The 26,318-nt window shown below is 47.3% G+C and overlaps 1 protein-coding gene across 1 annotated transcript in view; it reads right to left on the bottom strand.

Moving 5' to 3' along the window:
• Positions 1-3,414: 3,414 nt before the first annotated feature.
• Positions 3,415-26,318, bottom strand: part of FYB2 (FYN binding protein 2) — a 38,521-nt gene continuing 15,617 nt past the window's right edge. The window contains 16 exon segments of the mRNA XM_054164972.1: positions 3,415-3,452; positions 3,604-3,760; positions 4,244-4,325; positions 7,099-7,191; positions 7,727-7,787; positions 8,520-8,548; positions 10,014-10,097; positions 12,129-12,198; positions 13,124-13,167; positions 13,268-13,385; positions 15,080-15,305; positions 15,575-15,659; positions 16,527-16,561; positions 17,841-17,869; positions 19,162-19,250; positions 24,056-24,089. Coding sequence (XP_054020947.1) covers positions 3,415-3,452; positions 3,604-3,760; positions 4,244-4,325; positions 7,099-7,191; positions 7,727-7,787; positions 8,520-8,548; positions 10,014-10,097; positions 12,129-12,198; positions 13,124-13,167; positions 13,268-13,385; positions 15,080-15,305; positions 15,575-15,659; positions 16,527-16,561; positions 17,841-17,869; positions 19,162-19,250; positions 24,056-24,089 — 1,274 coding nt within the window.

Raw genomic sequence — 26,318 nt, 5'->3', positions numbered from 1 at the left:
ATCACAATGAAGCCTTTTTAACCTTCCATTTATGGTGTGGAAAGTGTTTTCTTGATGTACTGCACTGCATGTGATAGCTGTCTCCATGGTTGACATTTGCACTTTAATAAACTCAGAGATGAAAAGAGACAAAAGCAACCAATCCTTAAAACCTCCCTTTTCTTTTTGCAGGCTGGGGGTGGCTGATGGACTTTTCTCTTTGGAGACGCTGCTGATGCAGCCTGTCTCTGGGGCCATGGATGCCCCTGGGGTTTAGGGATGCCAGGGGGCAGCGAAGGGTATTCAAATATCTACCTGAATAACAGAAATGGCTTCCCCAGCCCAGACTACAAGCTGTGAGCCAGGCAAAGAGCTTTTCATGTCTATTAACTTGCATCCAGCAGAGCTGATGGACCTTATGCAAAAGCAGCCCGGAGAAGGCAAGGCTTTGAGGAGACCATCTTGTGGCCTTTCAGTACTTCAAGGGGGACCAGAAGAAAGATGGGGACAGAGCTTTTAGCAGGTCCTGTTGTGACAGAACAAGGCCTGATGGTTTGAAACTACAAGAGGGAGATTTAGACTAAAAAGAAAGAAGAATTTTATTACACTGAAGGTGATGAAACACCAGCCCAGGTTGCCCAGAGAGGTGGTAAAAGCCCCAGCCCTGGAAACATTTCAGGTGAGGTTGTTTGGGGCTCTGAGCAAGCTGCTGTAGGTGCAGATGTTCCTGCTCTGTAGGCGGCAGGGTGAGGAGAGAGGATCAACTTTCAAGGTCCCCTCCAACCCAGACTTTTCTGTTATTCTTTGATATATGGGGCAGGGTTTTGTAGAAATTAAGTAAAAATGAAAAAAGACAGACAGGAAAAAAACCCAGAAGTTAAATAACTTCCTTTGGAGAAAAAAAAGAAAGAATGAGCACACAAGGCTAAGATAAAATTTGCCTAGAGTGTGTATGAGGAATAGAGGTCAGGAGTTGTGTGTGTGTGCACTAGATGGGGAGGAGGATGGGGCAGGGGAATCTTTCTTCACAGGATCAATCCTAACCCTCACCATGTTCACCCAGCTAAACCATCTCCACAGCTTTGCCTGTAGGTTAAGGACACTGCCCTGTGTCCAGTTCTGGAGCCTCTGTTACAAGAAGGATCCGGAGGTGCTGGAAGGTGTCCAGAGAAGGGCCATGAGGATGAGCAGAGGGCTGGAGCTCCTCTCCCATGGAGACAGACTGAGAGAGTTGGGGCTGTTCAGTCTGGAGAGGAGAAGGCTCCGAGGAGACCTTCTTGTGGCCTTCCAGTATCTGAAGGGGGCTACAAGAAAGCTGGGGGGAATGGAGCAAAACTAGAAATGGGTAGATTGAGATTGGATGTCAGGAAGAAGTTCTTCCCCATGAGGGTGGTGAGACCCTGGAACAGGTTACCCAGGGAGGTGGTGGAAGCCTCATCCCTGGAGGTTTTTTAAGGCCAGGCTGGATGTGGCTGTGAGCAACCTGCTGTAGTGTGAGGTGTCCCTGCCCATGGCAGGGGGGTTGGAACTGGCTGATCCTTGAGGTCCCTTCCAACCCTAACAATTCCATGATTCTATGAAACAGCACAGGCCTCTCTGCAGCTAATGCCTCACTTCAGCTCCTTCAACTCTCCCTCTCTGCTGGAGAAGTCTAAATATTTGGGCTGGCAAGGCTGCAAAGCTGCGCATGCTTGCAGAGCCTTGTTTTATTTATTTCTTCTTCCCCCCCCCCCCCCCCCCCCCCCCCCCCTTATTGCAAGGATGGATGAAGGCCAACACACTTAATAGTAACCACATGGTAAAATAAATAAGAATGCCTGTATGGACTTAAAAGTAAATGTTAAATATTTGCTCTGCCTTTCCCCCCCCACCCCCTCCCCCCACCTTCTTTTTTTCCTTTCCCCTGCTGTCTTCTATGCCAGCTTTGAATTGGCCCTGTGGCAAAACACAACTTGTCTCCTTTTTTTTTTTTTTTCCTTCTTTTGGCTGTGTTTTCCTAACTGTGGAACATTTAATAATTTGTAATTACACCAGCTAGAGTTGGAGGATATTTATGAGCAAATTGATAGGGGCTCTTGGAAGGTGCCAGGGAAGGGGCAGAAGCTGTACAGCGCAAGACGTCTTTAAAGGGCTTTGGTTTTTTAACTTCCCCTGTTTGAAAAGGTATCCACTGGATAAAGCAAGGAGGAGCCAGGAGGAATTCACACTTCTCCTCCTGCATTTAGGAGCATTTTCCTTAAAATAAGCAATCATCCTCTGGCAGAGAATGGCCCCAGACACAAGGGCAACTGTTGTTGAGTAACTGCCTACTGCTGTGAGGTGGTGGGAGCCAGAAGTCAGCCTTTACATAGCTGGGATGCCGAAGTTAGCTTACAAAAATAAAGTAAATGGTAAATGAATGCTTTATTTAACTCTTTTAAGATGTTTTGGGGTCTTTTTTTTAGTTTGATTGGTTGGGTTTGGGTTTTTTTTCCCCCCCAAGAAATGAGTCAAGCTTTTCCTTATTTTATGTATTTAATCCCTCAAGAGTGGTAGTACATATTTCTTGGCCCCCACACTTTTTAGTCAAAGCCCCAAACCAGGTTCAGCTCTTCAGGCTTTGCAAAGGCTTTTGGGAGAGTCTTGCAAATTCTTAACACCTACAGAGGGTGAGAATGAGCTGGGACATGGAGCAACCCCCAATGTGTTCTGCACAACGTTTTTTTCCATGCAAACACAGAAATATCACAGCCCTTTCAGAGTGGGCCAATGAAATACCACACACACCCCCAAAAAAGTGATGGTGAGACAGATACTCAGTGACAAGATGCTCTAAAGTGCAGACAAAAAAACCCCAGAGGGAACACTTCTTGCATGTTTAACACTGGCAGTGTACAAAACAAAGATTTATTTACATTCACATCATCACTCCACAGCTGACCAAGGTGGGCTCTCGTGGATGGAAGAAGCATAGAAGAGACCTTCAGGGGAAGCACCTAGTGGGGTCTGTCTCAAAAAAGAGAAAGAAAGTTTCATAGCAACAGGCACCTGTGCAAGAGGAGGTTCATTTATATCAATTATGCATGAGCATGGGAGGAAATGATACTGCAGCAGGGAATGTAAGGGTGTGTTTTTGGCAAGGCAAAGCACACTGGGTGCCCCATGTTTGCAGCTTATGTGAATTAATGTGGCATATCTGAAGGCAAGTCAAGAATCTCCAATTTATACAAGTCATGACTGGACTGGGGCTTTTTTTAGCTGCAGTTGGACTGGAACCCTGGGTAAGAGCAGAACACCAGACTAAAACTGGAAATGCTTATTAAATATTTAATGCTGGCTGCTTACATTAACCTTTCCCTGCGCCTTCAGAAGTTTTTAGTACATTCCTCCAGCGCTCTAATCTCTTTACAGAGGAAGGAGAAGAAAATATGCATCATAATAAACTGACTCCCGAGTTTACCTGAAGTTCAAATGCTCCACTAGAACATAGCCATCTGAGGAGGGGAGAGAAAAAGAGCAGCAAATTAATGAACTCCCGAGCAAATAAAGGCTCAGTGGCTAAGCACAAAGAACATACTGTTGCTTGCTCCTCCAAAGTGGATTTGCAATGTGGCCACCGGTGCCAGAGGCTTGCTGCCAACTTACATCTGCCCTCCGAGTTGCGGCAGATCACTGCGGTGCCCTCCGTGACATCAATCACCTCCAGCTGCTCTCCAGCTGTGATGGGGAGATCAACTCTCCTGTTACTGGGGACTGAGCACTCAGCAATGGCTGTGTTGATGACCTTGATCTCCTTATCATACTGCAGAGAAGAAATAAAACCACGAGTTCACGATGCTTGTGAGCAATCCTTTTGAGAGCAGTAAAGAGGGAAGGAGAGAAGAGATTTCAGGATGGGTTATGAGGCTTTGGAGGAGGCTGAAGAGGGTGAAGGAACCCCCAGCAACATCCCTAGGGAAGATCCCAGATTAGGGAAGAAGGTAGTAGTAGGTCACTGCTCACAGCATAGTACCAACAACTAGAGGAGAGGCAAAGGGGGGGGGAAGGAAAGGGGGAGAGGCAAAAGTGGGGAGAATGGGATATAAAATGGGATACAGAATGGGACAGGTTGGAAGGGACCCCCATTTGTCCAAACCCTCTGCATTGAGCAGGGCTATCCCCAACTCGATGAGGAGCTCCTGACAGAACTTCCCACTGCTCCTCTTTTAAGCATGGCAAGTAGCTGCTTTCCTCCTCTGGCACAACTGGATCTCTCTAAAGACACAGAGCAAAACTGGACATGTACCATAAATGTTTCTCTAAAAAACTGCTCTTCTTTTTCCATCCTCTTGCTTTTCTCTGCATTGCTCTTCTTGACTTTGAAGATACTTCAGCACCGAGAGAGAGAGAGAGACACATTTGTGAGCTTCTGGCACTCTGAGAAATGCAACCCAACAGCTTAACTCCAGCCTTGGAGTTAAGAATTCATAGTTATGAAGACTTGGGAGGGCAAAACACATCGTTTATATCACTATTGGTTTGTTTATAACAGGATGAATAGAGAACACAAATCAGTTGGTGAGCCATTTTGTATCTCCAGTTGGAATAACTCTGTAAGAAACAGCATAGCCAGCAGGTTGAGGGAGGTGATTCTCCCCCTCCACTCTGCTCTGGTGAGACCCCACCTGGAGTACTGCATCCAGTTCTGGAGCCCCTAGTACAGGAAGGATCTGGAGGTGCTGGAACATGTCCAGAGAAGGGCCATGAGGATGAGCAGAGGGCTGGAGCTCCTCTCCCATGGAGACAGACTGAGAGAGTTGTGGTTCAGTGAGGAGAAGAGAAGGCTCCGAGGAGACCTGCTTATGGCCTTCCAGTATGTGAAGGGGGCTACAAGAAAGCTGGGGAAGGACTTTCTAGGGTGTCAGGGAGTGATAGGACTGGGGGGAATGGAGAAAGACTAGAAATGGGTAGATTCAGAGTGGATGTAAGGAAGAAATTCTTCCCCATGAGGGTGGTGAGACACTGGCACAGGTTACCCAGGGAGGTGGTGGAAGCCTCATCCCTGGAGGTTTTTTAAGGTCAGGCTGGATGTGGCTGTGAGCAACCTGCTGTAGTGTGAGGTGTCCCTGCCCATGGCAGGGGTTTGGAACTAGATGATCCTTGAGGTCCCTTCCAACCCTGACAATTCTATGATTCAATGTGGGAAGAAACCAAACCTCCATCACATGCTTCAAATCAGTTTTGTTTTTTATGGAAGTCAACAATTCCCTTTTCTGCAGCAGTTTGTCTCCTTCTGGTTTTATTTATGTTCAAACATAAAGGGTCCCCCAGATAACTCCCATCCTCAGTCATTTATGGAGGTTGGGCTTGACTGAGCTCTCCTGCTTTTTATGGCTTTTTCACTTAGGATATGGAGGAGACTGTCACCAAAGCAGACACGTACATGGCACTGTAAAGTCAAAACCCAAGCTCCTATAATTGGTTTAATAGGAGCAGTGGCATGCTGGGACGCTCCCTTGGTATGGAAGTGCCACCCTATCTGGTTACACAAAATTCCAGCTATGGCATTCATTTAAAACTAAAACAGGGAATGAAACAACCAAGCAAACAAAAAAAAACCCCACCCACTTGCAATAAATTATAGTCCCTTGGCTAACTTTCACAGACTTAAAATTAAGAGGAGGGGAAACAGGAACCGAAATTAGGGACTTTGAAGCTGTGGAGAGATTCCTGCTTGGCATTCTCAGCCTGCAGGACCTACAATCTCTAAGGAAGCAGAGGAAATCAAATCAGCTTCCTGATAGCCTGCAAAATTATATGCATGACTTTGCACAGAACAAGAAGTGGTATTTGAGCAACCCCATGCAGGAACTCTGTGGTGAGAACCCAGAGAAGAGATCTCTGATTTGCATCTGCTTGAAGCCCCAAGTCATGGAAAAGCTCATAGAAACATAGAATCAACCAGGTTGGAAAAGACCTCAGAGATCATCAAGTCCAACCTATTATCTACTATCTAACACCTCCTGACAGCTAAACCATGGCTCCAAGTGCCACATCCAAGCCTTTTTTTGAGCACCTCCAGGGACAGTGACTCCAGCACCTCTCTGGGCAGCACATTCCAATGGCCAATCTCTCTGGGAAGAACTTTCTCCTCACCTCAAGCCTAAACTTCCCCTGGCACAGCTTGAGACTGTGTCCTCTTGTTCTGGTGCTGGTTGCCTGGGAGAAGAGACTAACCCCCACCTGGCTACAACCTCCCTTCAGGTAGCTGTAGAGAGCAATTAGGTCTCCCCTGAACCTCCTCTTCTCCAGGCTAAACAACCCCAGCTCCCTCAGCCTTTCCTCACAGGGCTGTGCTCCAGACCCCTCCCCAGCCTCATTGCCCTTCTCTGGACATGTTCAAGAGTCTCAATGTCCTTCTTAAAATGAGGGGCCCAGAACTGGACACAGGACTCAAGGTGTGGCCTAACCAGTGCTGAGTACAGGGGCACAATGACTTCCCTGCTCCTGCTGGCCACACTATTTCTGACAATCCTGTCCTGCCCTTTGACTCTGAAAGCTCCAATCTCTGCTCATGGCAATGCTTTTCTGATCTGAAAGGGAAATGGGAACTCTACTTCCATGTGAGTATTTGCAGCAGTGGCAACAACAACAGAAGTTGGTTTTTGCTTTTATGCACAAATGGTACAGCAAGAGGAAATGCAGTAAGCCCAATTGGGAAAAGAAGACCCAAGACATCAATACTTGAAGGTAAGTGCAAAGGGAACACTCAGGCAGTTAAAGGGCTTCTAAAACACTGTGTTCTTGCCACAATAGCTAACCCATGGAGATTACCTTACCAAGGAACAATTAAAGAAGGATTGGCACTGACCAGGACAGAAAAACAGCCAAATATATGGTGAGTAGCACCTTTCTGTCCTAGCTAAGTGGGAAGACAGGACAACTTCAGGGTGAGACCCCCCACATTTGCACACAGCTCAGGTCCAAGAGACCATTTTGCCCTCAAGATATTGCTGCAAAACATCCTGAGAACTGCATGCAAAGGGGTAGGACTTTGACACAGCAGCCAAACACAAAAGGTTTGGGCAATCAGGGGCAAAACACTCAAGTCCCTCCTTCAGAGTAAGACAACACAAGAAAAGGCAGAATGGAAATCAAGACCTTTCCAGGTTTTCGATGCTTTTCCTCCAGTCCTTATCTTCCTTTGCTGTCAGAAATTTTGGCATCCAGTTTTTGGACTTTTCATCCTTCTCTCTAGGAGTGGAAAAGAAGCACACAGAAATCCAAGTTTTCTCCATCAGACTGTGTCCCCTTCCCCAAACCTGTGCAGCTACAAAGTCATGCATTTTCCTCCCTGTGTCCCCCCCACCCCCACCACCGAAAGGCAAACACTTGCTGCGGTGTATCTCAGCACGTGCTGCTGCCACCATCATCTGGCAGCAAGAGCCTGAGTCATGCTGCTCCTATTAAAAGTCATTTTCCTGACAAGCAGCCTGCCAGCACAGGGCTGGAGCTTTCCTTCCTTAGGAAAACCACCTGAATTTCCACATCTTTCTGGCAGCAGCTCTCTCCTTTCCACGTCTCTGGCACTAACTAGGTAACGCTGAAGGAACGCTTTGTGGGATGCTCCTTGCCAAGTTAAACACACATGGAAGGGACACCTGGACTGTCTCCAGAGGACTGAGTCCTGACCAGATCATGACCCTCTGTGGCTAGCAGGCTCAGGTTCATGCCAAGAGGAACATCTCCATGGCCGGGGGCCAGCACCAGGAGAGGGCACCCTCCTCACCTTGGATCCCTCTGCCCCATCTCCACATCATCGTACACCACCGTGTCCTCCTGGGAAACAGCTGCTGGCAACCAAAATAGAGCAGAGAAATTCGTCAGGAGATGTCATTCTGAGTCTGGAACTCAAAGCAGAGGAAAACTGGGGCTGTGAATAGTCACATAACCGAAAGGGGTCAAGGCAATGCAAAACCCTTGGGATTCCAAACCTCCAGCACAAGGAGGGATGCTTGTGTTAGTTGTGACTGTGGGCAGTTGTCTGGGTGGGTTTGGCTATCCAGCTGCAGGGATGGAGCAGGAGCAGTGGCAAAACCCCAGCCCAGGAAGGCTTTGCATCCCAAAAGACACAGGTATATTCACTCCAACACCCCAGTTAGCCAGTTTTCATGTCTACCTCAATTTACACAAGACATGAGGTTGCCCTTCCAGCAGGCACTGATAAGTAGTTTTGCAGAGAGCTGCTAGAGTGCAGTTTGGGTGTTGAACTCCATGTCAGCCTGGAAGCAGTGGCTCAGCATCAACTGGTTCACATGTTTCAATCCTAAATATACTCAGATCTTGAGGAGGAATACTCCTCTTCAAAGGAAAACCATCCAAAAAGGAGCAAAACCCCCACCATCATGTGAAGCACAAATCTCTACCAAGCCTTCAAAGCCAGTGCTGCCACATGGCATGATACTCAGACAGGCATGATGCACAAAGCTGGTTATTTTCCATTGTGCAAGACGTTTCCTTCTTCATGCACACACACAGACACACACAGATCCCCAGGAGCCAGATGCAGGTATGGTGCTTACCTATATTTGGAACTGAAATGGAAACCAACCTGTGGATAGAAAGAGGCTTTGAGAGACAAGTTTGCACATCAGCATTGCCCAGAAAGCCACCAACAGAACTAGCAGCACTGAAGCAATGAAGGCAGCTCTAGGTGCACAGGCTACATCACATCAACCACAATTGCCAAGAAGTACATCCCATGCTAAACAAGCACTTCCAGACTCTGGCAGCAACAAGAGCAGCCTGTTCATCAAGCAGGTTGTGAAAGGTCTACCAGAGAATAGTCCAAGCTGTCCAGCAACGTGCTCTTGTGGCCAGTTCTGGGGTACACTAGAAGGGCTGTGGGTAGTGGGTTGAGAGAGGCTCTCCTCCCCCTCTACTCTGCCCTGCTGAGGCTGCATCTGGAGTATTGTGTCCAGTTCTGGGCCCCTCAGTTCAGGAAGGACCTCAGGGAACCACTGGAAAGAGTCCAGCACAGAGCCACAAAAATGATGAAGGGAGTGGAACATCTTCCTTACAAGGAGAGACTGAGGGAGCTGAGGGCTCTTCAGTTTCCTCCTCTCTGAGCTAAAGGGTCTCATTCATGTTGATAGGCACTCAGGGTGAGTGCCAACAGCCAGGCTCTGCTGGGTGATGTCCAATGACAGGACAAGGGGCAATGGGTGGAAGTTGAGGCATAGGAAGTTCCACGGAAACATGAGGAAGAATTGTTTTCCGTATGAGGGTGACAGAACACTGGAACAGGCTGCCCAAGGGGGTTGTGGAGTCTCCCTCTGGAGATATTCAAAACCCACCTGGATGTGTTCCTGTGTGACCTGCTCTAGGTGATGCTACCCTGGCAGTGGGGTTGGACTGGATGATCTTTCCAGGTCCCTTCCAGCCCCTAACATTCTGTGATTCTGTGATCTGGCAATAGCACCCTCCTCCTGCCCACTCCTACAGCCCTTCCCAAGAGCTAGAGGGTTGGTGGACAGTTGGTAACCACTCAGTAGAAATTCCCTCCTTGTAGTCTGTCATTGTCATGGGTTGGCCAGAAATTTAAATGTGACAATGACTGTAGACATCCAAGATGCTTGCAGGAGCTTGAAAGGTTCTTTGTGCCAGAACTGCATGGAACCCGGGGGCTCCTCCCCTATATTCAGGGTACCCATTGTGTACCTGCATCATGCTGAGGTATCAGACAGGTACCAAAGGCCTACAGAAACTTGGTTTTCGTGGCCATGGTTGGACTTGATGACCTTAGAGGTCTTTTTTTCAGCCTTAATGGTTCTAGAACACTGCTGCAGGACCAGCTCCTGTATGTTCCTAATGCCAGAGGCTTTGGAGATGCTGCACAGATGGACCACTGGCCACATCTGCCACGGCATCTCTTGATGAGCTGAATGAAGCACTTCTGGCATAACTTTCCCAGTAAAGTTGTGTTCCTAACCCAGACCTCCTGCCCTTAAATTACTGCATCTAGAATTGCTCAGTTTTGGAGGAGTAAATTGACTGGACAAGCAACATTTTCTTACCTTAAGTTCCCCTTGATCTTGATATTTCTCAGCCTCAGTTTTTCTCTCTTGAACAAGTTCCCAAACCTCTTTTGTTTTTCTGCTCTGTCCAAAAGAGAAAGCAATTTTAAATTAAAGAAGGAAAGAAGTTTGGGAGAGTTGCAATACTCATGGCCCCAGAGATCCTGAAGCAGGTAAAAGAATCTCAGCACACCTTAGACCTCAGCTGAGCAGTAGGCTTTAACCTGAACATTGTGATGTGGGTGAATGATGGATTCAATGGAATGGGCACCAGCACAGCAAAAGGTGCTGAATTATAAAGTCCAAGCTCACAGCTGTCCTTAAAATAAACTTCTCTGTGTTCACTGAAGTTGTCCTTCTCTGATCCAATAGCTACAGAATGATCCAGGTTCATTTGGAGTAAAAATTCCTGGCAAAAGGGACAAAAATTCTCCAGAAGCATGCAGTGATCACTGAAGGAGGACATTAGGAGCATGTCTGTGCCACCCTTCATCACACATTTCTGTCTTGTAGGCTTTTGAGAAGGATGCTCCACCACAGGCATCTCCCTCAGTCTGTCTCTATAGGAAAGGAGCTCCAGCTCATCCTCGTGGCCCTTCTCTGGACACATTTCAGCACCTCCAGATCCTTCCTGTAATAGGGGCTCCAGAACTGGATGCAGTACTCCAGGTGGGGTCTCACCAGAGCACCTCCACCACCAAGCTCCCACAGTCCATTTGCAGAGAAATGACACTTTCACCTTCCCACAGCTGCCCAGCCACCTCCAGGTTTCAGGTTTCCCATACCTTCTCCCCACCTCCAACTCATGCAGGCTCAACATGTACAAGCTAGACTTGAATCCAGATGCAAGCCAGTTTGAGTCTCACATCAGGAAGGGAAAAGCAGCTGTACAGCAGCACCTTAGCATTCCTCCAACACCCCTCCCTAAAAGAGTCACCAGATACACTCAGAGCTCTCCTGTGCAGCATCCCCATCCCATGTGCTGCTCCCAAAGGCTGTCTCAGTTTCTTGCAAAGAGGTGCAGGAAATCTTTTACTGCCCGCAGGCAGGGAACCACACAAAGCTGGTAAGCAAAAAACTGAGTGGCTTCATGTTTCATCTCTTAATCCATTTGGGAAGCTGCAGAACTCATTGCTTTTAGAACACACCCTGTGGAAGAAAGTATCTTGAGGAGCTATAGAAAAAGAGCAGGGTGCCAAGCAGTGCTCATTTCAGCTTTTCAACCTCCTGTGATCTGACAAATGTCCATTATACTGGGGACTATGTCCCTATTTGTCCCTCAAGCCTTTTGTGCCACCCTCCTGGCACTTAAAAGGTGTCACTTCTGAGCTACAGCTGAGCAATGCTTTTGATCAAGAGAAAGTTTGGCCTGAAACTATGCCAAGGAGGTTTAGACTGGATATTAGGAAAATAAAAGTGTGGTCAGGCATTGGAACAGGCTGTCCAGGGAGGTGGTAGAGCCACCAACCCTGTAGGTGCTCAGGAAGTGTGTGGATGTGGCGCTCGGGAGCATGGTTTAATGGCCATGGTGGTATTGGGTTGATGGCTGGATTAGATCTTGGAGGTCTTTTCCAACAAGAGCAGTTCTATGACTGTCCTGTGTGTTTTATGCAAGTAAGTGTGTTTTATGTGCCAGGGGAAGTTTAGGCTTGAGGTGAGGAGGAAGTTCTTCACTGAGAGAGTCATTAGCCATTGGAATGGGCTGCCCAGGGAGGTGGTGGAGTCACCATCCCTGGAGGTGTTCAAGAGGGGATTGGACGTGGCACTTGGTGCCATGGCTTAGTGATGAGGTCTGTGGTGACAGGTTGGACTTGATGATCTCTGAGGTCTCTTCCAACCTTGGTGATTCTGTGATAGCTCTGTACGAGGGAGGACCTCCAAAGGAGGAAGATTACAAGCTCTCATAGTGGGGCCTCACTCCTTAGCAATGTAATTTTGGTAGCTATTTTTGCTCCCTAAGTATCAACAAGGAGGAAGGAGAGGAGGAAACCCACCCATACAGCAACTTCTCTGCAAAAAGAAAGAAAGGAGAAAACAAAAAGGCTCCCAGCCAATACCTGGATTGGGAGATGAAGGTCAGCATTTCAAAATGCAGGCTAAGAAACTGCAACTTACCCTGGCTGTGCTGGAGTGTCACCCATGGCCTCAACATCTTCATAGGTTTCCTCGTGGCTGCTTCCTGAAGCTTCAAACCAATGTATGCCGTTACCACAAGCCAACTTCAGCAGCAATGAGGTGAGGTTTGCTGGACAAACTGCATCCCAAGGCTACTACATTTTAGTCTTACAGAGGTTTCAAAGTCACTGAAATTAGTTCCATGCTAGACACAGGTATTGCCCCCCGCCGCGGTTTTAATGGGAGTCTAGAACAACCAGGCCAGAAGGGTACACTAGAGATGCTGAAAATTAAATGAAGCTATTCACAGCATCTCCCAGGGATCACAGGATGTTAGGGGTTGGAAGGGACCTGTGAAGATCTTCCAGTCCAACCCCTCTGCCAAAGCAGGACCATAGAATCCAGCACAGGTCACAGAGGAACACATCCATACAGGGCTTGAAGGTCTCCAGAGAAGGAGACTCCACAACCTCTCTGGGCAGCCTGCTCCAGTGCTCTGGGCCCTTACAGCAAAGGAGTTCCTCCATGCTGAGGTTGAACTTCCTGTGCTGTGGTTTACATCCATTATCCCTTGTCCTGTCACAGGGCACAAGTCAGCAGAGGTTGTCCCTTCCTTCCTGACCCCCAATGCTCAGATATTTATAGACATTGATCAGATCCCCTCTCAGTCTTCTCTTTGCCAGACTGAAGAGCCCCAGGTCTCTCAGCCTCTCCTCATCAGGCAGTGCTCCAATCCCTTCAGCATCTTTTTAGCCTTCTCTTGGACTCTCTCCAGCAAATTCCTGTCCCTCCTGAACTGGGAAGCCCAGAACTGGATGTAATATTCCAGGCGTGGCCTCACTAGAGTAGAGGGGGAGGAGAACCTCCCTGGATCTGCTGGACACATTTTTCTTAATGGGAATTAAGGACCAACCCCAAATGAATATTTTAATAATTAGGGACCAATGCAAATTAAAAGCAGCTCCCATTCAAGCTTCCCCACTTGCTGCACTTACTGCTGGCTGAAGCAAATGAACTTGAGGCATCTGACATGTGGCTTCTAGAAGACAGAAGCATTACATGGGGGATGTGCTGCAGCATGGTCTGTGTGAGGCATTTCACAGCCACAGCCATGGTGAAGAGCTCAGGTCCATACTCACAGCATGTGTTGTATTTCCCCAACATCATCATATAGATTCTCTGGTTCCTGCAGAGACTGCTGAGTGTTTTGGTCCAAGGCTGTTCTTTCTACCCCTGGCTTTGGAGCACCAACATGCACTGGAAATGAGAAAGGACCTTTGTTTTGGAAGCTTTTCTGAGGAACTTCTCTTAGGGCAAGGACAACTGTTGAGTGCAACAGTTGATGCCACCACAAATAAGAGCCTATAGACTTGCTTCCCGTGCCAGGAGTTTTTGTTCCAAGCCACTTGGAGTAAGAAAAGTGAAGAATTTAAAAGCCTTGAAGTTTGAAAACAGATTCAAAATGCTTAACTTTAAGTTCTAACAGATTGTAGGTTTAAAAATATTAAACCATCCCTCAGGATTCTTAGTTGTGGCAGCTCTGATCCACATGCTCCTTACCAGAAAACATCCCAGAAGACTATTCATGGATGTTTACAGGACTGATTGAAGGGAGGGCTTAGCATGGTTGGTGGAGATGATAAGATCCAAAGAATGGCCCAGCCCCGTGGGAATACACCTGTAAAGCAGCATCTTGAAAAGGAAACAAGGAGGGAGAGCATCCCAGGGATGTGTTCCAGCAAAGGCTGGAACAGAGCATGAGAGCTGCACCTCATGAGGTTAGAAAAAGATTATTACTGGAGAACTTTGCTAAGTGGCAATATTAAGTCCTTGAAATTGACTTTTGGAGTAACTGATTTGGAGTAACTGATTTGGAGTTGGAGCAATGTAGCCACACAAATAAAAGCTGAAAGAGCCCTTAAATGAACAGAAACATGCACCAGCATGCTATGGTCTAGTTAATGACCCAAATTTCTGCAAAACATTTGAATCCCCAGGAAAAAGAAAAGGATGGGGGGAGGACTGGTGGGAGAGAACCAAACAGTCCTCTGAATCAGCCTCTCTGATGAAGCAATAGCAGGAGGCTCACCATGAGTACTTTAAAAAAAAACCAATCCCAGCAGAAATTGCCTCCAGCTGTTCAAAGGTCAAGCAAACCAGCAAGATTTCTTACAAAAACAGATGCCAACTCAACCAGAAAATTATGATGAAGTGATTGAAAGCTAAGAAATGAAACCAAACGAGGACCACACCAATAACAACCACCACAGCCACGGTCCATTTGCACTCTCTCCTTCACGGTCCTGGCCTGCCCATAAAGCTTTGAAACCTTTCAAATGCTGCTTGCAGAGACAGGAGCAAACCTTCACAAAACAGACTCCGTGCCCACTTACCCCTGAAGTGGCAAAACAGTGTTTCCTGGGTTTGATTGTGCAGCTAGGGTACATAGCACCAGCTCTGGATTACATCTCAGAGCATCCTGACAGAAAGAGCTCAAAGTCAGAAAAAAGGCTCCCCGGAGGTACTAAGGAGATGGAGCAAGGAGCAATCATCCATCTTAATAAGGAACAGGGGGAGACTCCAGGCACTCATCCTACTCATGTGTGTTTCTATCACAAACCTCAGCCAAACCCTTTTCTGAGACTCAATAAATTACATGAAGCAGAGGAGAGGGATTTCAGCTCTCTCGGATAAGGGCAATCTGCTAGAAAAACAAACACCTTGGTTTGAGTTACACAGATGGTTAACCAACTTAGGAAGCTATTTGCAAAGCCAAAATAAATGATTCAGACCAGAGCATAAATGTGCTTGCAACCTTTTGCCCTGGTTTAACTAAATTGGTTCAAGAGTCGCATCCAAATTGAACATTATTTCCCATATGGAAGAGACATTTGGGCAACAGATGGGACTGAGGATTGAGGGAACACTCAGCAGCACAATGAGATACTTACAGAGCTCTGTGTCTTTTGCCAGCCCTTGTTGGGTAGGATGCTTTGGAGTCTGGGTACTGGTCATATCCTGCTTCGCTTGTGGCGCTTTCATCTCACCACTGTCGTCTTCCTTGGTTTGGCTTGTGGGCGACATGTACTCGTTCCCATCTGCCTGAGAACAGGTCAGTAGAGTCTTTGGCACCATCTTTCTACCATAAGTTAATATCAATTCTGCATATACATACACCTACAAGAACAGAAGGGATCTTTCTATGGATTTAGACCGGTTTTATGCACTTTTCCATTGGGGAATCTCTGGGAGACTTGACCGCTGCTTGGCAGCACTACCTGCCTTTTTGGGAGAGACATTTGAGCAACAGGCAGGCAAAAGAGAAGGCAGAAAAACCCCCAGGTGATTGAGGACTCAGATTTCAACCGCTTCCCAAAGAAAGGGGGCACAGAAGGAGAAGAGACATCCTACATTAACCATTAAAAGCAATCTCAAGGATACAATACCTTGACAGTTTTCTTTGCTTCCTGCTCTTCTCCTTCAAGTCTTGTTTCTTCCTCTTTTTCATCCTCTATAATAGTTCTTCCAGGACTGAACATTTCAGAAATGAGAGTGGGCTTAGGACAGAGACACTTTGCTAAAGTCACAAGTCAGGCAGATTGCTCTTTGACTGCGCCCAAACCAGCAGGTCATTCTCCCTCTGACTGAGGTAGATGCCCAAAGGACCAGCAGTACTAAAAGGAAGGGTAAATCTAAATCCAAATCCAAGGCCACTGGTTACTTGTGTTAATAGCAATCACTCTTAGAAAAGACACAGACTAAGTTGGTTGTTTTCTAGTAGCAAGAATGGCCAAGCTAGGTTCATGTGCCAGTGGTGGTCACCAGACTGTTTGCAAGGATCCAGCAACGGGAGGAAGAACATGATACATTTGTTTTTCCTGACCATCACAACATTTCCACTGAAGTAGCCCCCACTCTATCACATCATTCTTCAATCCCCATCATAAACAAACCAACAGCCCCCACCCCAACCAACCACCCCAGCCTATAGCTAGAGACAGCAATTAAGCCCTGCAGAGAGTTTCAACCATGACTTTTATAGTGTAAAATTCAGTGTGGACCTTGCCTTACCCTACAGCTTTGAACCTAGCTAGAACCAGATGTCCCAATTTGAGAGCCTCCTGTCTGTCCCTTCTCATACTAAAAAAAAGTTCAGGCTTCAGTAGGAAAAGACAAAGCATTCCCAGAAGAAGGAAGAAAATCACCTCTCCAGATATGCTTTAGAATGAAAACAATCCTAGAAACCATGAGTGCTGACACAGAAGAGCAGCAGCAGCATGGTCCCGGTCACCAAATCTATGAAATGTCTTTCTATTTACTGGGTGTTACAACATTCTAACCCCAACCTGGGTTAGCTGTGGGGTTAGAAGAAGCTTGAGAGAAGGGAAAGGAAATTACCTGGATTTGGCAAAGAGTGAAGTCGTCTTCTGTTTCTAGAATAAAGAAGAGGAAAGGCTTCAGCCGCTGTGCTGTTTTCAATAGCCAAACTCTCAAACAAGACCTCAGCTGTCAGCTAGCATTGAAAGAAATATTTCTTCAGAAAGCCCATAAGCAGCTCAGGTTTGGAATACTCATCAGACATGGATATCCCTCTGCTTTGCAGGACAGGGGATACACATATTGACAAACTACACAGGGATAATGTAACACTGCAAGGGATCAGGCCAGCAAAGCTACTGGTCAGAAGGAGGGCAATGGCAGGTTGAAGAGCTTACAGAAAGAAGGGGGAAAGGTTTTTTAATTAAATAAAGATTTTTTTCCAACCTACCACAAAATAAGACTAGAGCCAAGCCAGAGAACCTCTCTGCAAATCATGCACAGATCAGTGCATCTGGAAACCAGTGCTGCTTCCTGGACAACTTGATTGCTTTGCAAGTCAGGACTTGACAGTGGAGTTTGTTGTTTTCCAAGAAGTAGTTTGCCCTTTTTTAGGGGAGCCAGAACTGACACCCAGCACATGCTCACTCTCTGGCACAAGGTGACATGTTCTTTCAGCCCACCTACCTGCTGGGCTTGGCCATGCAGCCAAGCAGGGCTTTCTTAGGGACAACTGCAGCAATTCCTGAAGGGTGCAACGCACCATCCTCCCCCCACTGCAGGCTGTCCTCCCCTCCCTCCACTGCAGGATATCTCCACTGCCACCCCCTTTGCAATCAGGGTAAAATGAAGAGTCAAGCTGTAGTTTGCAACAGAGAGATCCCTGCAGCAGGGGATGAAAACCTCTATGGCCATGCCGACAACAGTTGCCCTCATTTATCAGCCAAAACCTGAAGTGTGCTGCCATGACAAGGAGCCTGGCTCAGTTTTGCTCTCCTGCCTTCACAGAGGGATTACCACCAGCAACTTGCCTTTGGCAAGAGCTTCCAAGAAGAATTCAGTGGATCTTTCCCTTCCAAGAATTCATGGTCTTGATATTGATGCTTGACATTTACTTGGTCTACCACCAATGTCCAGATGGTGTTACCACTTACGTGTTTGCAGCAGAAGTCAGGGGTGCTGCCTCTCTGCCCTAGGGAGTTTGGAAACCTCCCCAGTTCTCATGTCCCCTCTGCAATTTCTGATTTAGTTTTTGTGACTCTTCACAGAAAACACACACAAAGAAATACTCAGCAGATGAGGAAATCAGATGTTTGGGATGTTTAGGATAGGAAAGCCTCGTTATGTATGGCACAGTCAAGCCTGGAAGGTCAAAACTGGCTGTGATGGACTCACCTCATGTTCTTGAGGCTCTGTCTTGGGTGCTAGAAAAGATATTTGTGAGCACACATTACTTGTTTAGTCCATGTTAAAAAAGTTATTGCACTTTAAATTGCAAAACCCAGCTTGAGTCCACATGCTCAGCATCCAGGCACACATTCACCATGGTACATTCGCCACATCCTACTGCCCAGGGTCATTCAATTTGCTATTTCCATTGAGCAGACTGCAGCATCAAGCTTGACTGGCCACAGTTTTCATAGGCCCAGGATAAATCTAAGGGGTCTGTGGCAGATCCCCCCCGAAGGAAGTTGCTTGGCTCCTGTTCCAACCAATACAAAAAGCAGAAGCTAATCTCCCCACCCCCAAAAAAGAGGCAACTCTGAAAACCATAAAAGCAGAGCAGTGGCAACTCTGATAGAGATAATTGTACTGGGAAGGAAGCAGTGATGGTGATAGAAAAGTGTTGTACCCTGTACCCTTCTGTTCCCAAGAAGATGCTGAGGTTTGCCTCACTATATTCTTTTCTTTCTCTTCTACATGGGTAGCACCACATGACTTTTCCCCACTGCAACACCAAAATACTAACTTCTGCTTTGTCTGTGCCCCAGAGCCCTCATACACTGCCAGTACACAGGGAGACAGTACAAACAGTCATCCTCTCCCCTTGTACTCAGCTCTGGTGAGGCCACACCTTGAGTGTTGTGTCCAGTTTTGGGCACCTCAACACAAGAGAGATGTGGAGGTGCTGGAGCCAGTGCAGAGGAGGGCAAGGAAGCTGGGGAAGGGCCTGGAGAACAAAGCTGATGAAGAGCAACCAAAGGAGCTGGGGATGGTTAGTGTGAAACAGAGGAAGCTGAGGGGAGACCTCATGGCTCTCTACAACTACCTGAAAGGACGTTGCAGAGAGGTTGATGCTGTTCCCTTCTCACAGGTAATTAGTGATAGAAGAAGAGGGAATGGCCTCAAGCTGCACCAGAGCAGGTTTAGACTGGAGACTGGACACCAGAAAGCATTTTTCCACAAAAGAGTGGTCAGGGATTGGAATGAGCTGCCCAGGGAGGTGGTTGAGTCACCAAGCTTGGATGTGTTTAAAGGTGGTTTGGATGTGGTGCTTGGGGCTATGGTTTAGGGGTGACCCTTGTAGAGTAGGATTCTGGGTTGGACTTGGTGATCCTGAGGGTCTGTTCCAACCTGAATGTTTGTGTGATCTTCAGTCACCTGGATCAATGCACAGCTGCTTTTCTCAACTTGAATAAACTGCATTCTTTCTTTTTCCCAAGGCTTTATCCCACATAGCTTGTAATTAACCAGGCAATCTTGCCTGGCAAAGTACCTCCAATGACACACAAGGTCGTGGTGTCCTCACACTGATTCAGGTACATGGGGGTTTCTTCATCATTCTGCTGTTCTTCAAGCTGAGCACTGAGAAGATGAAGGGGAAAAAAAAGAAGAGATTGAATTTTTTCTGACCCTTTTAGAAGTCTGAAAAAAATATTTTAGCTTAAGGACAAGGAATTCAGGTGCTTTGACACTGAATCTGTGAGAAAGCAAAGTGAAATCAGGAATTCCTTGGAAGGAGAGGGGACCTGTGCCTGATGCAGGACTCAGCTGAGCTTCACCCCAATTCTACACTCCCATTGCTTCTCCTTTGAGAGGACAGGCAGCACCAAGCACATGAGGGGACTTCATACTGACATTATGGTCTTCTGCCTGCAGTGACCCCTCAAGCAGAAGCAGACCAAAAAAATTCAAGGATGCCAGAGTGCAGCACTTTTGAAACCTACCACAGCTCCTTCAACAAGAAACTCAACCCAGCTGCACTCTGCCCTGCTGGTTCTCACTTAAGGAAACAGGAAGGGAAAAATCAGAGGTGTCAGAAGGCATATTTAAAGGGCCCACTCCTGAGCTTATCAGGCCACACATTCCATGCTGAGACAACAAGTGACAAGTGGCAGTCATGGGAGGAGGCAAGCTGTGATCTCAGCCCCAGCACCACACAGTCTCAAAGACTGGATTTCCCAGGACAGTCCCCATCTCCTCATTTTCCTTTTCTTATTTCCTCCTTTGGAGATTTATATCAGCATCATTTGGGAATAGGTGCAGAGAGAAGTCCAGGCCTTCCCAAAGCACTCAGCAAGGCTCTCGTGGCTTCCCCTACACCCATGGCAGCAGAGCTTTTAGCAGCCAAAGTCAAGATGCAGCTTGTAGCACACGTGGGGGATGAGCTAGGGTGGTGAAAAAACACCAGGAAGAGTTACAGAGAGAATTTCCATCTTTTAACAGTAATAAACCTCAGGGAGGGTTTGGTTTTCCTTGAATCACTCTACTGTCACAACTCAGTGTCAACAGAGTAAGGATTAAGTAGTTGTTGCAAACCAGAACAGGAGGAACAAGAAACTCTAGATGCATGTTAACAGTAATGAAATCAGAGCGAGAAGAGACTCCAAATGTCAGGCAGAACCTTGGGCTAACACCAAAAGCTGTCCCAGCCCCCTGCATGCTCCCCAAGCACAGGGGAGTGCCTGCCAGCTTGCTGGTCCCACAGCTTGTTTGGGCATGCAGGTCCTACTGAAGGGAATGCACACAAGCATGTTGGTGACATGGACAATGGCACTGAGTGCACCCTCAGCAAGTTTGCTGATGACACCAAGCTGTGTGGGGCTGCTGACAGGCTGGAAGGAAGGGATCCATCCAGAGGGACCTTGACAGGCTGGAGAGCTGAACCCAAGCCAGGCTCATGAGGCTCAACAAGACCAAGTGCAAGGTCCTGCATCTGGGTCAGGGCAATCCCAGGCACCAATATAAGCTGGGCAGGGACTGGCTTGAGAGCAGCCCTGAAGAAAAGGACTTAGGAGTGCGGGTGGAGGAGAAGCTCAACATGAGCTCTCAATGTGCACTTGCAGCCCAGAGAGGCAACCAGATCCTGGGCTGCATCAATAGAAGTGTGGTCAGCAGGTCGAGGGAGGTGATTCTCCCCCTCTACTCTGCTCCATTCTGGTGAGACCCCACCTGGAATATTGTGTCCAGTTCTGGTGCCCCTAGTACAGGAAGGATCTGGAGGTGCTGAAGGTGTCCAGGGAAGGGCCACGAGGATGAGCAGAGGGCTGGAGCTCCTCTCCTATGGAGACAGACTGAGGGAGTTGTGGCTGTTCAGTCTGGAGAAGAGAAGGCTCCAAGGAGACCTTCTTGTGGCCTTCCAGAAAGCTGGGGAAGGAGTTTTTAGGGTGTCAGGTAGGGATAGGACTAGGGGGAATGGAAAGAAATAGAAATGGATAGATTGAGATTGGATGTTAGGAAGTTCTTCCCCATGAGGGTGGTGAGACCCTGGAAGAGGTTGCCCAGGGAGGTGGTGGAAGCCTCATCCCTGGAGGTTTTTCAGGCCAGGCTGGATGTGGCTGTGAGCAACCTGCTGTAGTGTGAGGTGTCCCTGCCCATGGCAGCGGGGTTGGAACTGGCTGATCCTTGAGGTCCCTTCCAACCCTTACAATTCTGTGATTCTAGGTTGCATTCATGCTGCAAGCTGTCATTTAGTCCCTGGTGCCACTGTTTGAGGAAGTCCTGGAAATCCCCTGACCTTCCACTCTCCCAGCTTAGCCACTGGATACAGTCTCATCCTGGGAGCTTAGCTGGACACCATACAGCCATTCCTACACACCACAGTGCTGCACCAGAGCTGGGCCAATGGATCCCTGCCTGGCACCAGAGTGTTTATCCCTAAACAAGGAATCAGAGCTCAAGCTTAGCTGACCCAAGCAACCACGTCAGGGTTTCTAAGAGACCAGGCTCATAGGTGAGGCTTCAAGGAGGGGAATTTCTGTTCCCAAACCCCCATGGTTTTGCTGTTACTTTGGGAGTTCATTCATTTCCCCACTTACCCCATGGCTAATATTTAACAAGTGACCTATTGCAAAGCCCATTTCACAGCTATTAGAGCAAGGCAGCTAATCTTGCTGCAATATATTACCAAGACAGCTTCCTTGTGGTGCATGACAGCTTGGGAGTTTTGGGGGGGGGGGTGGTGGTGGGGGTGGTGTTTGTTTGTTTGGCTGGGGTTTTTGGGTGGTTTTGGGTGGTTTTTTAGGGGTTTTGTTTCTTTGTTTTGTTTTGGTTTTTTTTTAGGGCTCTTCTTGTTTTGTTTGGGGTTTTTTTAGTTGGTTTTTTTTCAGGGTCTTTAGGTTTCTTTTAGGGGGGGGGGTTAGGTTAGCTTTTTTTGTTCAGTTTTGCTTTGTATTTTATTTTTGGGTTGGTTTTTTTTAGGTTATTTGGGGGGTAGGGGTTTTGGGAGGGCTGGGGGGCTTTTAAAGGGGTGTTTTTTTAGGGCTTTTAAAGGGGGGGGTTAGGGCTTTTAAGGGTTTTTTTTTTAGGGCTGGGTTTAGGGCTTTTAAAGAGGTGTGTTTAGGGCTGGGTTTAGGGCTTTTAAAGGGGTGTGTTTAGGGCTGGGTTTAGGGCTTTTAAAGGGGTGTGTTTAGGGCTGGGTTTAGGGCTTTTAAGGGTTTTTTTTTTTAGGGCTGGGGTTTGGGGCTTTTAAAGGGGTTTTTTTAGGGCTGGGTTTGGGGCTTTTAAGGGGGTTTGTTTAGGGCTGGGTTTGGGGCTTTTAAGGGTGTTTTTTTTTAGGGCTGGGGTTTGGGGCTTTTAAAGGGCTTTTTTTAGGGCTGGGTTTGGGGCTTTTAAGGGGTTTTTTTTAGGGCTGGGTTTGGGGCTTTTAAAGGTTTTTTTTTAGGGCTGGGGTTAGGGCTTTTAAAGGGTGGGGGGGTTAGGGCCTTTTAGGCCTTTTAAATGTTTTTTTGGCTTTTCTAGGGGGTCCCTTCTAAGGGCTTTTTATCTTGTTTTTTTGTTTTTTAGAGGTTTTTAGGGTTTTGTTGTTATTGCTGCTGGTTTAATTATTTTTTTTCTCCCAGCTCTTTTCTGACAAGTACAGGTTAAAAGTTAAGCAGAACCCCAGGCAGCACCTGGCAGGACCACCTCATGATGTGAAAAGCACAACTTGCTGCGTGGAGAGCTGCCAGAGTTAATTGTTTGGGCACAGGAAGTATTTTGAGAATTCATCTCTTTTTCCTTTTCTTTTTTTCCCCCCCACTTGTTTCAGCCATGCTGTTTCCCATTTTCACAGCAGTGTGTTCATGCAGCTAAACCAAAACATGCACATGAATATTTTTTTCTCCACTTTTGCTGTTCTTTGAGGGCGTCAGGTAATGACAGGGCTAGGGGGAATGGAACAAAACTAGAAGTGGACAGATTCAGATTGGATGTTAGGAAGAAGTTCTTCCCCATAAGGGTGGTGAGACACTGGCACAGGTTGCCCAGGGAGGTGGTGGAAGCCTCATCCCTGGAGGTTTTAAAGGCCAGGCACAGAACCAGGACCACTACGCAACAAGCCAGAGGCATACCAGAAAAAGCCAGGATTGCCCTCAAACACACAAGGAAGAATTGTGTCTAAGATGTCTGAGCCATTTCAGATATCCCTGGTATTAGAAGCTGAACTGATCAACTCATGTCCTGCAGGGAGTTTGCATCACCACTCAATAAAAATCTCACTTCAGCATCTGAAGACAGCTGAAGTCCTGGGATGGGGGTGGCTCTTGTGCTGGCTGCACAAACACTCGGGAGGGCAAGCTCCTCCCGCTGCTGGCAAAGACCCACCCCAACACCACCCCAACACCTGCTGATTACACCAGGGCTTTGTTTCAGCAACAGTTCTCAAAAGCACCTCTTCTCTAAAAACACCAGCTTGAGTATGGGGAAAACAGGAAGCAAAAAGCACACAGGTGCTGAGTGATCTTTTCCACCAAAGCACCAGCAGCGTTCTCTCTCCAGCCATCTAAATCAGACCCAATGACAAATATGTAGAGGGTTTTCCATGCTGCTTAAAATACCCAGACCAAAAAATATGGCATGGAGAAGAAAACAGAGATGAAACTTTAGGAGGAAGACATCCCAAGCAGCTTTGAGCTTCCCATGTAGGTTCACAGAACCCTCTCTGGAGATACTCAAAACTTGCCTGCGTGCATTCTTGTGTAATCTGGTGTAGGTGATCCTGCTCTGGTGGGGGGTTGCACTGGATGAGCTTTTGAGGTCCCTTCCAGCCCCTGAAATTCTGTGAACCCTTGGAGCAATTCACTGCCTCCAGGAGCTGGAAGGTCCCTCCAGACTGCACAAGGATGCTTCAGCATCACAGGATGCTCCTCACACTCACCCACAAGACACACGTTGCCTTGCCACACACTTACCTTTCAGGGGTCAAGTAATCCTCTTCAGCAGCAGCTGCACACAAACACACAGAGAGAGGATTAACATTTGAAGGTGTGGTGGGTTGAAATTCACCACCCCACCCCCAACAGTATATTTGCCAGGCCAGCTCAGTATGGAAGCAAATGAAAGCTGTATTTACAAGCAAAACTACAATCTACAAGGGAATGGAATGAATGTGTTCAAAATATCCAGCATTTACAATATCTACAGGTATTTATGATTGATAAACAGCACAGGACAACCCCTGGTCAAAGGCCAGGAGAAGCTACTAGCTTCTCCTTCTCTGTCCCCTCCTACTCCCCTGTACAAAAGGGAGAAGAGACAGAAGCAGAGAAGTTAATACCAAAACACTGCAGCCAAGGTCGAGCAGAAGCAAGTTAGCATCTCTGCCAGAGCCAAGAAGTGAGAAGAGAGAATTGGTTTGGGACAACTAGTTTTAGTCCCTTATCTCTTCCAATGGGATTGTTTAGAATTATCTCTGCTTTCCTTTTTACCCCCAATAGTGATTTACTACTTTCTGTTCAAGATCTGTGAAAAATTTTAAAGGCATAGCCTAAAACTATCACAGGAGGCAAGCCTGACTGCTCTCCTACAGACCACCAGCTGCAGCCGCGGGGAGGTGTGAAAGGGACAGCCCTTCTTTGAGGCCACACAAAGGCAGGCATGAAATCAGATTGCCAACAGAACCAGAGGAGGTGGCTGTGCCAATGTCGTCATTTCGTGGGTCCAGAGATCAGTAGTTGAGCAGTATTGAGAAGGAACAGCACCAGTGACATATAAATACAATGAGTTTCCTCCTGATACATTTAGAAAAGGCAAGTAGGTTAGAGAAGAGAGTCATTGAAAACTTCCCTCTTATCCCTCTTATCAAGGCAAGGGCAGACCAAATAGCAATTCTTCTCCCAAGTAACTACTGACAGAACGTGAGGAAATGGCCTCAAACTGTACCAGGGGAGGTTCAGGCTGGACATCAGGAAAAAGTTTTTCACTGGGAGGGTTGTCTGGCATTGGAACAGGCTGCCCAGGGAGGTGCTTGAGTCACCATCCATGGACATATTTAGGAGCCACATGGATCACAGAATCACAGAATCACCAAGGTTGGAAGAGACCTCAAAGATCATCGAGTCCAACCTGTCACCACAGACCTCATGACTAGACCATGGCTTCAAGTGTCATGTCCAATCCTTTTTTGAACACCTCCAGGGATGGTGACTCCACCACCTCCCTGGGCAGCACATTCCAATGGCTAATGACCCTCTCAGTGAAGAACTTTCTCCTTACCTCGAGCCTAAACTTCCCCCTGCACAGCTTGAGACTTTGTCCTCTTGTTCTGGATGCCTGGGAGAAGAGACCAACCCCTTCCTGGCTACAACCTCCCTTCAGGTAGTTGTAGAGAGCAATGAGGTCTCCCCTGAGCCTCCTCTTCTCCAGGCTAAACAACCCCAGCTCCCTCAGCCTCTCCTAAGAGGGCTGTGCTCAAGGCCTCTCCCCAGCCTCGTTGCCCTTCTCTGGACACGTTCAAGTGTCTCAATGTCCTTCTTAAACTGAGGAGCCCAGAACTGGACACAGTACTCAAGGTATGGCCTAACCAGTGCAGAGTACAGGGCAGAATGTGAGATTTGGGATTATGGCTTAGTGGTGGACTTGGTAGAGTGGGGTTAATGGTTGTACTTGATGACCTGATGTGTCCCTGCTGACTGTGGGAAGGGCAGACTAGATGACCTTTGGAGGTCCCTTCCAGCCCAGACCATTCTGTGATTCTATTCTATGATCTTGAAGGTCTTTTCCAACCTTAATTATCCTATTCTATGAATAAACACTGGCACAGCAAAACCAAAGAGGGTTTAGCTGAGCCCTTCCTAAAAACAAAAAAGAAGGAAAAAAAAGAACTCCTTTTGAATTCAGCAAAAGTTGTGCCTAAAAATCTGGCTATAATTAAGCCTGTATCTATAAAACAAACACAATTTACCAGCCTAATAAGAAGTTCAAAATATTACATTGTGCAACATCAAGAGAGTTTTATGATGGGAAAATGAACTTCTGCGTTTCTTGCTGTTGGAACATGTAACCACGTAGCCCTCTGTTGTATTTAAAACAGAAGGGGGGTGTGGAGAGGGGGGGAGGGATTAGCAGACCAGTTCCTACCCATTTTATTGTGCCTTCCCACAGCTGTGTGCTGCAGAGTGAAGGCATTTCCCATTGAGGCAGGGTGATAAAGATCAGTTTGTTGCTGTACACAGC

The sequence above is a fragment of the Dryobates pubescens genome, chromosome 11 (genome assembly GCF_014839835.1).
Source record: "Dryobates pubescens isolate bDryPub1 chromosome 11, bDryPub1.pri, whole genome shotgun sequence".
In the NCBI taxonomy this organism is placed as follows: Eukaryota; Metazoa; Chordata; class Aves; order Piciformes; family Picidae; genus Dryobates; species Dryobates pubescens.
This window is presented reverse-complemented; position numbering and strand designations above follow the sequence as displayed.